Raw genomic sequence first — 16641 nt, 5'->3', positions numbered from 1 at the left:
AGGGACCAGAACCCCAGACACTGTCTTACTGATAGAAAGAGATGCTTTAACCCTGATGGGTGGCAAACCCTGGGAACAGAGCACAGCTAGAAGGAAAACACAGACAGGTCGGCTCCCTAGAGGCCACTGTGACCTAAGGGAGTTATGCAGGGACCTGATAACAAGAACAAAGCAAAACTTAGGACAGAATTATGGAATCCCTTTATCTCTTGCCTGACGTATGCTTCAGCCTTGGAAAAAATATATGTGTTTGTGTGATACTTTCTCTCTGTAGCCAATCATGAATTTACAACTGTAGTATGGACATACCAATGACCAATTACAAGCTGCCTTCTGATGTTATGTTAACCTATATAAAGAAAAAGCTTTGTACAATAAATCAACACTTGGCTTGCATCAGGCCTCGTCCCGTCTCTCACATCACAGCAACTATTATTATAAGTAAACACTATAATTTTATATATATAAATAACATAATAGATATATAGAAATCACAGAATGTTAGGGGTTGGAAGGGACCTTGAAAGATCATCTAGTCCAAAATCCCTGCCACAGCAGGATAACCTATACTCTAATAAACACTACATTTACTTATAATAATACTTAATAAATACTAAATCTAGAAGAAATGTTCACCTTAAAGCACAGAAGGCAGACTTTCAATGCAGTGAATGCTGCTACAATCATCAAGAGAAGAAGTAAATACAAATGTTATCAGTTAGGGCAGCATCAAGTACAGCTGTGAGACAAAGAAACTGGAAATAAATGTGGGATCTGAAATAATTTTGGTCTCAGATAAACAGCTTCTTCATTGATCTGCTCAGTGCTGACCAACAGCTTAAAGGGTGGGGAGCAAGAAGATGGGGAGCAAGAGGATGAGGTCACTCTTCTCAGTGGTACCCAGCAACTGGACAAGGAACAACTGGCACAAACTGGAACCCAGGAGGTTCAATCTGAAGAGGAGGAGAAACTCCTTTGGTGTGAGGGTGCTGGAGCCCTGGAGCAGGTTGCCCAGAGAGGTTGTGGAGTCTCTAAACCCAGCTGGTCATTGTGATCCTGGGCAAGCTGCTGTGGGTGCCCCTGCTTTAGCAGTGGGGGTGGATTGGATGATCTCCAGAGGTCCCTTCCAACCCCCACCATGCTGGGATTCTGGGATTTGTTTAAATATTTCTCAGCAAGATGGATCATCTTTAACTAAAACCAGTGTGTGACACAACACTTTACACCCCACTCTGTGACTCCATTACCTTGTTGTGGCTTCCTGCAGGCTGCAGAGATTGAAAAAGCTGAGGAGAAAAAAGCTAAGGATTTTTAATAACATTGTGAATGCCACCACAGGAGGGCACAGTGTGTTTGCCACAGCTTTGCTTCCAGCTCAGGGATCACTCCTCTGAACAAAGGCCTTTCGATTTCTTTTGCCATCTGATCTTTAAGGACAAACAGATAAAAGACATTTTCCTGCTTTCAGCAGTGCATTGTGATTAACTGCAGCCACTGTCAGCTCTTTCAGGGGGAATCTGTAAATGCCTGAGTCACCATTTTTATCTTTGTATTCAAAATCCAACACAAAACAGATTTTATGTAAGGTCTAGAAAAATAGTTTGGGGCAATAAATGGCACCTGGCACTATCTTAAACACAGCTTGGGGCATTTCAGTCCATATTTGAGCGGGTGAAATTTTTAAGTACTGACCCTTGCAAAATTCACAGAATCACAGAATGGTTTGGGTTAGAAGGGACATAGAATTGTTAGGGTTGGAAGGGACCTCAATGCTCAGCCAGTTCCAACCCCCCTGCCATGGACAGGTACACCTCACACTACAGCAGGTTTCTCAGAGCCACATCCAGCCTGGCTGCAAAAACCTCCAGGGATGAGGCTTCTACAGCCTCCCTGGGCAACTGTGCCAGTGTCTCACCACCCTCATGCTGAAGAACTTCCTCCTAACATCCAATCTGAATCTACCCATTTCTAATTTTGCTCCATTACCCCTAGTCCTATCACTACCTGACATCCTAAAAAGTCCCTCACATTAAATATCATCCAGTTCTAACCCCCCTGCCATGGGGGGGGGGGGGGGTGTGTGTGTGTTTCCAGGTTCCACTACACCAGGCTGCCCAAAGCCCCACCCAACCTGGCTTTCAACACTTCCAGGCTTGGAGCCTCCACAGTTTCTCTAGGCAGCCTGTTTCAGTGTCTCACCATCCTCATGAGGAAGAATGTCTATGTAATGTCTCATCTAAATCCATCTTCTTCCACCATGTTGCTACCATCCCTCTGCAGAGAAGCTGCCCAAGAAAAGAGCAGCAAGAAAACTAGTTTAAGCTTCAAAATGCTTAGGTAAAAAAAAGAAACTACTTTTTACTACTTTCTAATCTCAGATCTTTTTAATTAGCCTTGATTCTATGTTGAAAAGCTCCTGGAAGTGGCCATCAGTAACTCTCTCACCATCTTACACGTAACAACATTTTTCAAACACCCCAAAGAGAAGAATTGGTTTACCTTTTAATAACAGCCTCACTGTTCTTTAAGTTTTCTTCAAACACATGTTGATATAAAGATGGGATACGTCCATCTAAAACAGGGTAGGTTTTCGGATGCCGTTGGTGCTTGGCTTTATTGCTTATTAAACGACAGGGAACTATGTGGTGTGTCTTGCCCTGCTTCTGCAACGTATCTGCTGCCTCTTTGCCATGATACAAGTCCTTATGTCTTCTGTCCAACACATGATTTATGGTTTGGAACCTTGGGAATAGCCGAGATGTGGCTTCAGGAGGCAGCCTGCTCAGGGAAACCAGAGTGGCCATTGACTCTTAACAACTGAGGAGAGAAGAAACAACATTTGTCAGCAAAAATTAAACAACATTCTTGTGACTGAGGAGGTGAAGCTGGCACAACACCTGAGGCTGGGGTCACAGAATGGTTTAGGTTGGAAAAGATCTTTAATCAAGATCATCATCAAGTCCAACTGTTGATCCAGCATTGCTAGGTCACCACTAAACCACAGAATCGTTGGATTGTTTCAGTTGGAAAAGACCTTAAGATCATTGACTCCAACCACTGTCAAACTCTCAAATCTGGTGCTAAACCATGTCCCTCAGCACCGTAACTTTGAAACCCCTCCAGGGATGTGAACTCCACCACTGCCCTGGGCAACCTGTGCCAGGCCTTGACATCCCTCAAGGGGAAAAAATTATTCCTCATACCCAACCTAAACCTCCCCTGGTGCAACTTGAGGCTGTTTCCTCTCGTCCTATTGCTTTTCCTTGGGAGAAGAGACCAACCCCCATCTGGCTCCAACCTCCTTTCAGGGAGCTGTAGAGAGCCAGAAGGTCTCCGCTCCTTTTCTCCAGGCTGAACACCCCCAGCTCCCTCAGCTGCTCCTCACCAGCCCTGTTCTCCAGACCCTTCCCCAGCTCTGTTTCCCTTCTGTGGACCCTCTCCAGCCCCTCAGTGTCCTTCTTGGAGTGAGATGCTCCAAACTGAACCGAGTGTTTGAGCTGTGGCCTCACCAGTCAGGGGTTAATCCCTGCCCTGGTCCTGCTGGCCGGTTTCCAGCGCAGCGCACACTCCAACTCCCACCTTGCAGCAGAGCCCCCGAGGTGCCCGGGGCAGCAGCCGCCGCCCGGCAGCAGGCCCAGCCGCAGCCTGCGGGACGCGGCAGAGGCGGAGCTGCCACCAGGCTGCCCCCAGCACGGTTCCCGGGGCGGGCAGCGCGGGGCCTCCCCTGGCTCTCCGTGGCCTGCTCTCCCGAGCCCTCCTTCTTCGCGCCCGCCGCCACCAGGCCCTCTCCCCGCCGACCCTTACTCCGGCAGCCGCCGCTCTCCCGTCCGGCCCGGGACCGCCTCTCAGGGCGGCTCCGCAGCCCACACAGCGTCCCGCCCCGGGTGTCCTCTCTGCGGTGTGCCGGCGGCGCGGGCGGCGCCTGGCCTGCTCCGCGGCAGCGGCGTGCGGCTGGCCGCAGTCACAGGTCAGCAGCAGCAGGGCAGGGATCGTTCCCTGGGCTGGGCACTGCTGAGGCTGCACCTCCAGCACTGGGGGCAGTTTGGGCCCCTCACTGCAAGAAGGACACTGAAGGGCTGGAGAGAGTCCAGAGAAGGGCAACGAAGCTGCTGAAGGGTCTGGAGAACAGGGCTGGTGAGGAGCAGCTGAGGGAACTGGGGTTGTTCAGCCTGGGGAAAAGGAGGCTGAGGGGAGACCTGCTGGGCCTCCACAACTCCCTGGAAGGAGGCTGGAGCCAGGTGGGACTCGGTCTTTTCTCTCAAAGGAAAAGCAACAGAACAGAGGAAACAGCCTCAGGTTCTCCACCAGGGGAGGTTTAGGTTGGACCTGAGGAACAATTTCTTCCCCTTAAGGGTTGTCAAGGCCTGGCCCTGGCTGCCAGGGCAGTGGTGGAGTCCCCATCCCTAGAGGGGTTTGAAAGATGTGGTGCTGAGGGCCATGGTTTAGTGGTGACCTGGCAGTGCTGGGGTAAGGGCTGGACTCAGGGATCTTAAGGGCTGGACTCAGGGATCTTAAGGGCTGGACTCAGGGATCTTAAGGGTCTCTTCCATCCAAAACAATTCCATGATTCATCCCCTGCCTTCCAAAGAAGATCTGCTGGGCTGGGTTCCACTCAGTCCTAGGTGTCCCTCAGGGGGACCCTGGCTCTGCCACCCACCACTCTGGGACCAGTTCTCTTCCCCACTGGCATCTCCCATGGCCTCTGTCCCCTCTGGGTGCCTCAGAGGATAACCTCACCTTGGAAGGGCAAACCACAGAAATAACACAGGGAGCAAGGCAAGTTGCTGCTCTGGAAAATAAGTGCAATTATACCCAAAACATATGGGTTTGATTTGGAAATTAGATGTTGTTGGGCAATATAGACTGGGGCAGACCCAACTGTAGCCTCCAGAATCACATGCTGGTGCTTTCCTTACCGTTAAATACAGGATGGCCACAAAATGTTGCCTTCCTTCACAAAACATGTTGGATATGTAGAGTTAGATGGTGGCTGGGCTCAATAATCTGAAAGATCTCTTCCAGCTGAAACCATTTGATGATTTTTCTAATTCTGTGTCCTACAGACAGCTCTGCTGAGTGCCTACAGAGGACATTTGGAGTGACATCATTCCTCTCAACAGTAGCTGTAAGCCCTGAATGCTTTCTAATTAAATTTATCATTAAAATATTAAAATTAATTTGAATTTTTTTTCCTTCCATCCTTTCATCCTATCCCTGGGCTGTTTCAGTCAATTTGCTATTGTTGGTCATGGCACAACCTTCTAGCAATTGCTGTGTGGTGCCTTTCAGTGACTTCATTAAAATGCATTCCTGCCAGAGAGCTCTTTATCCATACATATTAATAAGGCTTGGGAGAGATAATTAAGCAGTGACTAATACATTCAGGAAGATAAGTCTCCAGCACAGGCAGCAGAAAGAATTTGTAGGTAAATAATTCGTATGTGTTATGAAAAAAAATTGGCAATAATAATTAAAATTTGCTGAGCTACACTAATTTATTCATAGAGTTTATTTTTCTTTTTTCCTTTTACACTTAAAAGCAGCTAGAACCTAAGAAGCCAACCAGCTCCTGGGCTGATCCCCAGCAGTGTGGGCAGCAGGGGCAGGGAGGGGATTCTGCCCCTCTGCTGCACTCTGCTACGGCCCCCCCTGCAGTGCTGGGGCCAGCTCTGGAGTCCTCAGCACAGCAGACATGGAGCTGTTGGAGTGGGGCCAGAGGAGGCCACAGCAATGCTGGGAGGGCTGGAAGCCCTCTGCTGGGAGGCCAGGCTGAGAGAGTTGGGGTTGTTCAACCTGGAGAAGAGAAAGCTCCAGGGAGAGCTTCTGGTGGCCTTTCAGTGCTTCAAGGGACCAATCAGAAATCTGGGGACAGAGTTTTGAGCAGGCCCTGCTGTGACAGGACAAGGGGTGATGATTTGAACCAAAAAAGGGAGATTCAAACTGGAGGAAAGGAAGAAGGAGATGAGAGCCTGGCCCAGGTTGCCCAGAGGGTGGTAGATGCCCCAGGTCAAGCTGTTTGGTGCTCTGAGCAACCTGCTCTAGTTGCAGATGTCACTACTGACTGCAGGGGGGTTGGGCAGGATGAACAGGTGCCTTCCCACCTAAAGCAGTCTGTGAGTCTTATGATTCTATCTTTGATACTGTCCTCCCTTGTATCATGAAACTCAACCCAGGCAGAGCTGTGGGAAGCAGTGCCCCAGCCCTGGGTGGCTTCAGCTGTCTCCTGGGACTTTCAGAGCCCCAGTTGCTGTTCCAGACCCTGTGGCAGGGAGATGCAGATCTGTGCTGAGCCCAAGGAGGAGCAGGCAGGGCTGCTCTCTCAGGGGAAAGGGAGCACTCAAGGGAAAAGCAGACACTTCAGGGGTTGAAGAGAATCATGCTCAATCTGGAGTGTGATGTCTGCACCCAGGGAGGTTGTGGATGCCCCCTCTCTGGAGGTCTTCAAGGCCAGGTTGGATGAGGCCTTGAGCAACCTGCTCTAGTGGGAGGTGTCCTTGCCCATGGCAGGGGCTTTGCAACTAGATGATCTCTGAGGTCCTTTCCAACCCAAACCTTTCTATGAGTTCATAAACCTGATTTGTAGTCTCCCAACTTATTTGGTAGTCTCCCATGCTTATTTATTCTGGAGCAGCCAGGATAAGGCAAGTGGTGGTCATTTTTTACTGATAATTGAAGCTATTGCTCCAAACCCCTGATCTGGACACTTGTAGGTGGCTATGGAGAGGTTCCTGATGTATCCCATGGAGATGATCAGCAGCCTGCCACACCGTTCTGGCAGGCTTGAGGGCATTTGCTGGGGTGGTTGTTGGTTATTTCAGTTCCTTCCTTCCATGATATAAGCAAAACTCCCTTCTCCCAACAGTTTGAGCAAAAAATGGAGAGACAGCAGATGCTCTGCAGCTTTAGAAAGCTCTTTTTGCATTTCCTGTGGCACTTGAAGTGAATTTTTGTGCTCTCTGTGGTGCAGGTGATAATGGGGAAGGGTAGAGTGGTGACAGGAATTCATGTAAAGCAGGAGAATATGTTTCAGGATGTCTGAGCTTCAAAGACCTGTGGATAGGAGTGAAAATGCTGGGTGCTCAGCAGGCTGAAGAAGGAATTGGTGGTGCAAATGCTTGGGTGTGGATTTTCAGTGAGATTTCTGGTTTATGTTAAGTTGACCCATATAACATTTCCCTGCATTCATAAGATTTGTAGCAGAGGGGCCAGTGCTCAGTTCTAATTTTCATGCTTCTTATTTTCCATAATTAAGTGTTAGACTTTAACAAAATCCCAGTGTGGTGGGGGTTGGAAGGGACCTCTGTGGAGATCATCCAGTCCAACCCCCCAGCTAAAGCAGGGCACCCACAGCAGCTTGCCCAGCATCACAATGGCCAGCTGGGTCTGGAAGCTCTCCACACAAGGAGACCCCACAACCTCTCTGGGCAGCCTGCTCCAGGCCTCCAGCACCCTCACAGCAAAAAAGTTTCTCTTCTTCAGATGTAACCTCCTGGGTTCCACTTTGTGCCTGTTGCCCCTCATCCTGTTACTGGGAGCCACTGAGGGGAATCTGTCTCCATCTTCTTGTCTCCCACAGGTCCTTTAGCTCTTGCTGGGCGTTGAGAAGATTCCCCCTGGGGTTGTCCTTCTCCAGACTCAACAGCCCCTATCCAGGAGATGGGAATGGATCGAAGCTGGTTGAGGGGATCTGCTTTAGACTGGAGGTGAGGAAGAATTTCTTTGCAGTAAGGGTGGTGAGACACCCTTTACAGTAAGGGTGGTGGAACAGGTTATCCAGGGATGTTGTGGATGCCCCCTTCCTGGAGGTGCTCAAGGCCAAGTTGAATGAGACTTTGAACAGCCTGGGCTAGTGGGAGGTGTCCCTGCCCATGGCAGGGAGTTGGAACTAGAAGATTTTTAAGGTCCCTTCCAACCCAAACCATTCTATGGATCCATAGATGCTATGCTCAAAGCCAGGTTGGCCCAGGCCTTGAGCAATCTGCTCTAGTGAAAGGTGTCCCTGCCCATGGCAGGGAGTTAGAACTAGATGACCTTTAAGATTCTTTCCAACCCAAACCATTCTAAGATTCTATGAGCAGAATCAGTGCTCAGGATCAGAAAGTGCTGCTTGCAGTAGAGGTTTCTTTCACTCAGGCTTAAAAAGGATTAAACCTTCTCTTGCAAGCTGAGCACTGCTTGCTCAGAGTCAGGGATAATGAAACACTCTTCCTTCCACTTCAGCCTGCACATGTGAATGTTTATCACCAAGAGAAGGCATCACTCACCAGGATTGAGGGTTTTTTGTGTGCTGGGAGGCAGCTTGGGATAAATAACAAATCCTGTAATGAGGAGCCAGTGGATTCTAATTGACTTATGTGAGTCCTCAAGCTGCAGTCTTGCCTTTCTCTCTGGTCACGGCACTGAGCTTCCTTTGTTTGATGAACACTGAGGGGAAATGGAGTGAGGGGAGCAAAAAAAAAATATATAGCTGTGGTGAATGGAGGCAGCCTTGTGTGAGCATTTGAAGCTGTTGTTTGCAGGGTTTATTTTAGCAGCTTTGGAGGAGAGCATTTAGAATCTAGAGAGTAGCATTTAGGAGGAACGTTAATGTGGTTGCTTGCTTTACCATCAGCTGCAGCTCTGCCAGCAGAGAGGAGAGGAGAGGAGCCATTTAAGGAAATTTAAGCTTGGAGTGAAGTCCTCACTCCACTTTATTTAGAAACTCACTGAAGTGCACCGGATGCTGGGGGAAACCAGAACACGCTTTTTAGATTGTCAGACCAAAGGCAGAAAGGTTCCCACAGAACCCTCCCCCTTACTTCTGTTTTGTATTCAGATTTTGTTTTCTAATACCCAAGAGCTCTTAGAGGTCTTCTGTCAATTGTGGCCTTGGAAATTTGTCTAAATTGAAGCATGTTTTGTTTGGTTACTTTAAAAGTGTGAACAGGCCCACAGCATTTTTTTAGGTTTTACATCATTCTAAAATAGATCAAATTGATTTGAAAATAAATTTGACCCCAAAGTAATTTTATTTGTTGCCCCCTTGATGGACAGGCTTGAAGAGCTGGGGTTGTTCAGCCTGGAGAACTGAAGGCTCCAGGGAGACCTTAGAGCAGCCTTCCAGTACCTGAAGGGACTACGGGAGAGCTGGGGAGAGATTTCTGCAAGGGCTTGTAGTGACAGGATGAGGGGCAATGGCTTTGAGCTGTAGGAGGGCAGATTGAGAGTAGAAATTAGGAAGTAATTCTTTCCAGTGAGGGTGGTGAGACACTGGAACAGGTTGCCCAGGGGGGTTGTGGATGCCCCCTCCCTGGGGATGTTCAAGGCCAGGTTGGATGAGGCCTTGAGCAACCTGGGCTAGTGGAAGGTCTCCCTGTCTGTGATAGGGAATTGGAACTAGATGACCTTTAAGGTCCCTTCCAACCCAAAACATTCCATGAATCTCTGTATCTCTTCAAAAGGAAGAGCTGACCATGGTGTCTGCAATTGTTATGAAATGTTAAAAAGCTTCATTTAATTGCTGCAAGATAGAAGAGAACACAAGGAACAGGTGACAGGACAAATGGAAATGGCCTCAGGTTGCCCCAGGAGAGGTTTAGTTTGGACATGGAGAGCAATTCCTTCCCCAAAAGGGTTGAGTCTTCTAGTTGGAAGCTATCACTCCATGCATTTGTAACAAGTCTCTCTCCAGCTCTCCTGTAGCCCTCTTCAAATCCTGGAAGGCTTCTCTAAGGTCTCCTAGGAGAGGTTAAGGGAGATGAGGGAGAGATATGAGACAGTCTGGTCTGTGGCAGATGAATTTGGCATTTCCCTCTTGCCACAAAGAGCCTACCAACCCATGAACAATGCCAACTGAGGAAGCAGAGCTCATTTGCAGAAGACGGGGAGTGGGAACCCTTGCTTCCATTACTGCTGCTGGGTGATGAGTGGAGACACCAAAGCCTCAGCCTGTGTTCAGCTGCTCACAGCCCCTTGAACATGGTTTTGTAAGGCCACCTCTAGCTAGTAATTGGTTACTGGCTGTGGTCAGGGGAGTCAGAGAAACACAGAGAGGAAGAGGATGAATCACTGAGTAAATGGACAATGGATGCTGGAGGAGCTGCTGGGACACACAGCTCAGCTGGGGCAGATGTGACTGGTTTGGTTTCTGTTGGCAGGAAAAGGTTACTTGAAAGAGGAATGGAGTCTGAAGGCATGGTTCTGACTCTGCACATCCACCCACACCTTCTTGGTGCATCTCTTGTCTCTGTTTAGACTCTTAACCAGTCTTCAGCTTTTCACATAGGCCTTTGGTGACCCTGCTTTGGCAGGGGGTTGGACTGGATGGTCAAGTGCAGAGTCCTGCATCTAGGGAGGAACAACACCATGCACCAGTACAGACTAGGGGTCATACTGCTGGAAAGCAACCCCATGGAGAAAGACCTTGGAGTCCTGGTGGACATCAAGTGATCCATGGGACAGAAATGTGCCCTTGTGCCATTGGCTTTCTTGGCCATTCTGGGGTGCATGAAGAAGAGTGTGGGCAGCAGGCTGAGGGAGGTTCTCCTGCTCCTCTCCTCTGCCCTTGTGAGACCACATCTGGAGTCCTGTGTCCAGTTTTGGGCTCCCCAGTTCAAGAGGGACAGGGAACTACTGGAGAGAGTCCAGTGGGGGCTACAAGGATGGTTGGAGGACCTGAACATCTCTCCTATGAAGAAAAACTGAGAGACCTGGGACTGTTTAGTCTGGAGAAGAAAAGGCTGAGAGGGGATCTTAATGTCTAACTATCTGAAGGGTGGCTGTCAGGATGAAGGTGCAAGACTCCTCTCTGTGGTGCCCAGTGACAGGACAAGGGGTAATAGGCAGAAGCTGAAACCCAGGAGGTTGCACCTGAACAGGAGGAGAAACTTTTTTGATGTGAGGGTGCTTGAGCCCTGTAGCAGGCTGCCCAGAGAATTTATGGAGTCTCCTTCTCTGGAGACTTCCCAAACCCACCTGGATGTGTTCCTGTGTGACCTGCACTAGGTGAGAGGTTGAACTCCATGAGTTCCAGAGGTTCCTTCCAACCCCCACTGTTCTGCTTTCTTTTTATGTACCCCCTGAGAATGTGATCCCCTAACCTGAGGTCATCTCAGAGGTGTTTCCTTTGCTATAAACATCAGTTTAGTCCCATCCTTAGAAACCCCTGAAGCAGAAGGTGTGTGTAAAGAGACATTTAGCCCAGTGAGACAGCACCAGAGTCGTTAGTGGAGCGTGTTGGCAGCTTCTGTCAGCAGTTCTTGCAACCAGGTAGCATGGAAGGGGATAAAAATACCATTGACTGCCATCTGTGTGTCACATAAAGAGGGCAGAGTGAGACAAGACAAAATCAGAGGCATGGAATCATAGAGTCAGTCTTAGAGTCATAGGATCATAAATTCACAGAATCAGTTTGCTTGGAAAAGACCTCCAAGATCACTGAGTCCAACCATTCTCCAACTCTACCAAGGCCACTGCCAAACCATGGCTTGCAGCACCACATCTCTGCCTCTTCTCAGCACCTCCAAGGGTGGGGATTCGACCACCTCCCTGGCTAGCCTCTGTGCTTGACAACCCTTTCAGTGAAGAAGTTTCTTCTAATGTCCAACCTAAACCTCCCCTGGTACAACTTGAGGCTGTTTTCTCTTGTTCTGTCACTTGTTCCTTGGGAGAAGAGACCAACCCCTACCTCACTCCAGCCTCATTTCAGGAGTTGTAGAGAGCAATGAGGTCTCCCCTTTTCTCCAGGCTGAGTTCCCTTAGCTGCTCCTCACCAGCCCTGTTCTCCAGACCCTTTCCCAGCTTTGTTGCCCTTCTCTGAACATGCTCCAATGTCCGTCTTGGAGTGAGGCCCCCAAAACTGAACCAAATACTGAAGGTTTGTCCTCACCAATGTCCAGTACAGAAGAAAAGCTCAGTAAGTAATTTTCTGTCCACTGTTTTGTACTATTTTAAGGTTATTTGAAGAATCTTAATGCACCTTGTGGGTGCTGGGGCTGGGACATCTGGTTAGCCAGCAGGCCCAGGTCCATGCTTCAGCAGATGGAGCCATCAGCCTTCCTGTGAGGCAAGAGGAAGTGAGGGAGGATGCTCAATGCCAACGTTTGTGTGCATCCAGGTACAGTGTTTATTCATTCCTGTCTGTGATGGTGAGGATTTAACTATTAAAAAGTCCTAAGAAGAAGACAAATTAGGTGCTCAATCACCATGTTGCAACCAAGATCCAAAGCAGGCATCTACATGAATATATGATGTTCCAGGTGGGTTTGCATAACTCCAGAGATGGAGACTCCATCACCTCTCTGGGCAGCCTGCTCCAGGGTTCCATCACCCTTAAATTAAATCTTAAATTAAATAAGTTCCTCCTCATGTTTAGATGGAACTTCTCATCTTCCAGTTTGTGGCTGTTAGCCTTTGTCCTGTCACAGAGCATCACTGCAAAAAGCCTGGTCCTATCCTCCTGACACCCACCCTTGAAGTATTGATCAGCATTGATGAGATCCCCCTTCAGGCTGCTCTTTTCCAGACTACAAACCCCCAATTCTCTCAGTCTTTCCTCATCACAGACATGTTCCACTCCCCTCAGTGTCTTTGTTGTAGCCTCTTCAGCACATCCCTGTCCTTCTTGAACTGGGGAGCCTAGAACTGAACCCAGTACTCCAGTTGAGACCTCAGCTGGGCAGAGCAGGGCAGGAGGAGAGCCTCCCTTGATCTGCTGTCTACACTCTTCTTGATGCACCCCAGGATGCCATTGGCCTTCTTGGCCACAAGGGCATATGGCTGGCTCATGGTCCTCCTGTTGTCCACCAGCACTCCCAGATCCTCAGAGCTGCTCTCTAACAGCTCAGCCCCAACCAGTCCATGGAGTTGTGTTCCCCACATGCAGGACCTGACACTTGCCCTTGTTGAATGCCATTAGATTTGTCCCCATCCAGCAGGGATCTTTGGCTCATCTTGCCCCTCACATCCTTGGCTTCACTGAGCTGCAGTGTGACAAAGAGGCTCAGGCAGGGAGGAAGCTCTTCAGGTGGCCTGTAAGATCCTCAGAGACTTTTCAATACAGAGATGGATAAAGCCTCCTTGAAGCCTCTCAGTCACTGCAGAGATCATTTGATTCAAAATCTTTTTGATTTAGGGTCACCTATGGTTCCATTGCAGCTCTCAGCCTCACTGCTGAATGAAAGAGGCTCTCACATTCTGCCCATTCTGTCTGACAAGATCCTTTTGTCAACATTCATCCTTCATGACCACAGCTGAAACATTTAAGATGTCAAAAAGCACCTAACAGTGGGGTCTCAATTCTGATGGAGCCATTTTTAGCTGCTATTGTTGGTAATAAAGTGAAAAAGGAACACAGGCTTCTAAACTGGAAGCAACCTGCTTTGTTTAAGAAGCTGCTGTGGGTAACTGAATAAATGGAAGGAAATGTCACTTTTGTACCAGCTAGACTCCTGAATCCAATATTTAGGGCAACACTGAAAATTCAGGAATGCCAGAGAAGGAGCTGCAAGAGCAAGAGGAAACTCCCTGATTTCAGACCTGGCTCTGCTTTGTGACAGGAACACATTGCCTAATGATGTTCTCTTGGATTCACACAATCCCAGGGGACAAGTAATGAGAGGACATGACCTCAAGTTCCAACAGCAAACTAAACCCTCATGGGACATGTGGCACAATTTCTTCCCCCAAAGGGTTGTCAATCCCTGGCCCAGGCTGTCCAGGAAGTCTCCATTCCTAGAGGGGTTTAAAGGCTCTGTAGATGTGGTGCTGAGTGACATATTTTAGATGAAACCTCTTGGGTTCCAGTTTGTGCCCATTGCCCCTTGTCCTGTCCCTGGGCACCACTGACAAGAGTCTGGCTCCATCCTCCTGCCCCCCACAGGTCCTTTAGCTCTTGCTGAGCATTGCTCAGATCCCCTCTCGGGCTGCTCTTCTGCAGGCTCACCAGCCCCAGGGCTCTCAGCCCTTCCTCCTCACAGAGCTGCTCCAGGCCCCTCAGCATATTTGTAGCCTTCACTGGACTCTCTCCAGTAGTTCCCTGTCTCTCTTGAACTGAGGAGCCCAGAACTGGACGCAGTACACCTGATGTGGCCCTGGTATCACAGCCTCACAGTATATCAGAGGTTGGAAGGGACCTCCAGAGGTCATCAGGTCCAACCCCCTGCCAGAGCAGCAGCACTTAGGGTAGTCTGCACAGGAATGCAGCCAGGGGGGGTTGGAAAGGCTCCAGAGAAGGAGACTCCACAACCCCCCTGGGCAGCCTGCTCCAGGGCTCTGGCACCCTCACTGCAAAGAAGTTTCTCCTCATGGTGAGCTGAAATCTTCTCTGTTCAACTTTGAACCCATTGTTCCTTGTCCTATCCCTGTGACCCACCCAAAAGAGCCTGGCCCCCTCCCCTTGACACCCACCCCTCACACATTGAGAGACATTGATCAGATCCCCTCTCAGCCTTCTCTTCTCCAGACTAAACAGCCCCAGGGCTCTCAGGCTCTCTTCCCAGGGGAGATGCTCAAGTCCCCTAAGCATCCTCCTGGCTCTCCCTTGGCTTCTCTCCAGCAGGTCTCTGTCTCTCTGGAACTGGGGAGCCCCAAACTGGACACAGGATTGCAGGGGTGGTCTCAGCAGGGCAGAGTAGAGAGGGAGAAGAACTTCCCTAGCCCTGCTGGACACAGCTTTCCTGATCCATCCCAGGATCCCATTGCTCTCTTGGCCACCAGAGCACATTGTTGTTCCATGCAGAACTTGCTGCCCACCAGCACTCCAAGGGCTTTCTGTGTGGAGCTGCTCTCCAGCAGGGCAGCCTCTAACCTGTCCTGGTGCTGTTGTTATTTCTCCCCAGCTGCAGGACCCTGCCCTTGTCCTTATTCAACTCCATGAGGATTGCCTGCAGCCAGCTCTCAGCCTGTCCAGGTCAGGTTGGATGCTGCACAGCCTGAGGGGTGTCAGCCACCCCCCCCAGTGTGGCATCATCAGAACTTGCTGAGGGGACTCTCAATGCCCTCAGCCAGGTCATTGATAAAGATATTGAACACAACTGGACCCAGGACTGATCCCTGGGGGACACCACTGGCCACAGGCCTCCAAGGTGACGACTCTGTGCCAGGTAGGGCAGAGTAGAGGGGGAGGAGATGCTGGTTTTGATGCTGGGATGAGAAATACTGATGATACCCATGAGATGGAAGAAAACTGGAACAGCAAGTTTTCAGCTGGCAGGTGGCACTGCAGTTGGAGCTGGGGGACTGAGGATGTTGTCCTCTTTGCCCCTCCAGTAAATCCAGTCCACACTGGTGACCTGAGAATGACTGTAAACGGGGAATTCTGAAATGTTCATAGAGAGGACATCACAGAAAGCCAGGAAACCACAGCTGGGCTGTGCAGTTAGCAGAGTGATACCATCCACAAAAACCTCAAAGAGACTTCCAGCTGTAATGGAGCTTCAAAAAGGCAATCCAACTCTTCATTTTTAGGTCCCTGACCATCATCCTCTGGTCTCAGCAGAACAGCAGCAGTGTGTTTACCAGCTTCATTAATGCCAGAGGCAGAATTATGTCCCACAGCAGTGGTTGTCACATCAGGAATTTTCATACCAGAACTGCAGCAGCATTCTGGTTCTTCAGAAGTCACCAGAATTGTTTTGGTTGGAAAAAAACCCTGAAGATCATCCAGTCCAACCGTTTAACACAGCACTGCCAGGTCACCACTAAAGCATGTCCCTCAGCACCACATCTGCACAGCTTTTCAATCCTTCCAGGGATGGGGCCTAGAGCAGCCTGTTCCATGCCTTGACAACTCTTTCCATGAAGAATTGGCTCCTCATGTACAACCTAAACCTCCCTTGGTGCAACTTGAGGCCATTTCCTCTTGTCCTATCACTTGCTTCTTCGGAGAAAAGACCAACCCCCACCTATCTTCATTCTCAGATCATCTCCTTGGTTGCAGCCAAGCTGTCTTTGTGCTCCTAAAATCTTAACTGATGGTGGATGTGTTTAAAAGAGGCAGAGATGTGGTGCTGAGGGATATTTTTAGCACCAGCCTTGGTAGAGTTGGAGAGTAGTTAGACCTGATGTTCTTAAAGGTCTTTTCCAACCAAAATGACTCTGTAATTATTTATGTTTTCATATAACTTGGCCAATCAGCAGAGAACTCAGCCTGGGAATCAGGGTGTGCTTTAGAAGTCACCTGTGACAGAAGTGTGAGGTTCTCCTCTCCACCCACACCTCTTCACAGAAGCCCAGCATGGTGAGGGTTGGAAGGACCTCTGGAGTCATCCAGTCCAACCCCCATTCTAAACCAGGATCACCCACAGCAGCTTGCCCAGCATCACAATGCCCAGCTGGGTTTGGAAGCTCTCCACACAAGGAGACTCCACAACCTCTCTGGGCAGCCTGCTCCAGGGCTCCAGCACCCTCACAACAAAGAACTTTCTCCTCCTGTTCAGATGGAACCTCCTGGGTTCCAGTTTGTGCCCCTTGCCTCTTTTGTCCCTGGGCACCACTGAGAAGAGTCTGGCTCCATCCTCTTGCCCCCCACAGGTCCTTCAGCTCTTGCTGAGCATTGCTCAGCTGCCCTCTGGGGCTGCTCTTCTCCAGGCTCACCAGCCCCAGGGCTCTCAGCCTTTCCTCCTCCAGTCCCCTCAGTATCTTTGTGGCCTCTGCTGGACATTC

The 16641-nt window shown here is 49.5% G+C and overlaps 1 protein-coding gene across 1 annotated transcript in view; it reads right to left on the bottom strand.

Moving 5' to 3' along the window:
• LOC128969675 (methylcrotonoyl-CoA carboxylase beta chain, mitochondrial-like) overlaps nucleotides 1-16641 on the bottom strand; it is a 47912-nt gene that overhangs the window by 12361 nt on the left and 18910 nt on the right. The window contains exons 2-3 of the mRNA XM_054384567.1: nucleotides 3510-3951; nucleotides 2500-2742 (exon numbers count right to left, since the gene is read on the bottom strand). Of these exons, the coding sequence (XP_054240542.1) occupies nucleotides 2500-2742; nucleotides 3510-3951 (685 nt within the window). The remainder of the gene's footprint in view (nucleotides 1-2499; nucleotides 2743-3509; nucleotides 3952-16641) is intronic.

Source organism: Indicator indicator, chromosome 10 (genome assembly GCF_027791375.1).
Source record: "Indicator indicator isolate 239-I01 chromosome 10, UM_Iind_1.1, whole genome shotgun sequence".
Lineage (NCBI taxonomy): Eukaryota > Metazoa > Chordata > Aves > Piciformes > Indicatoridae > Indicator > Indicator indicator.
Note: the sequence above shows the minus strand (reverse complement) of the source record. Positions and strands in the feature narration are given on the sequence as shown.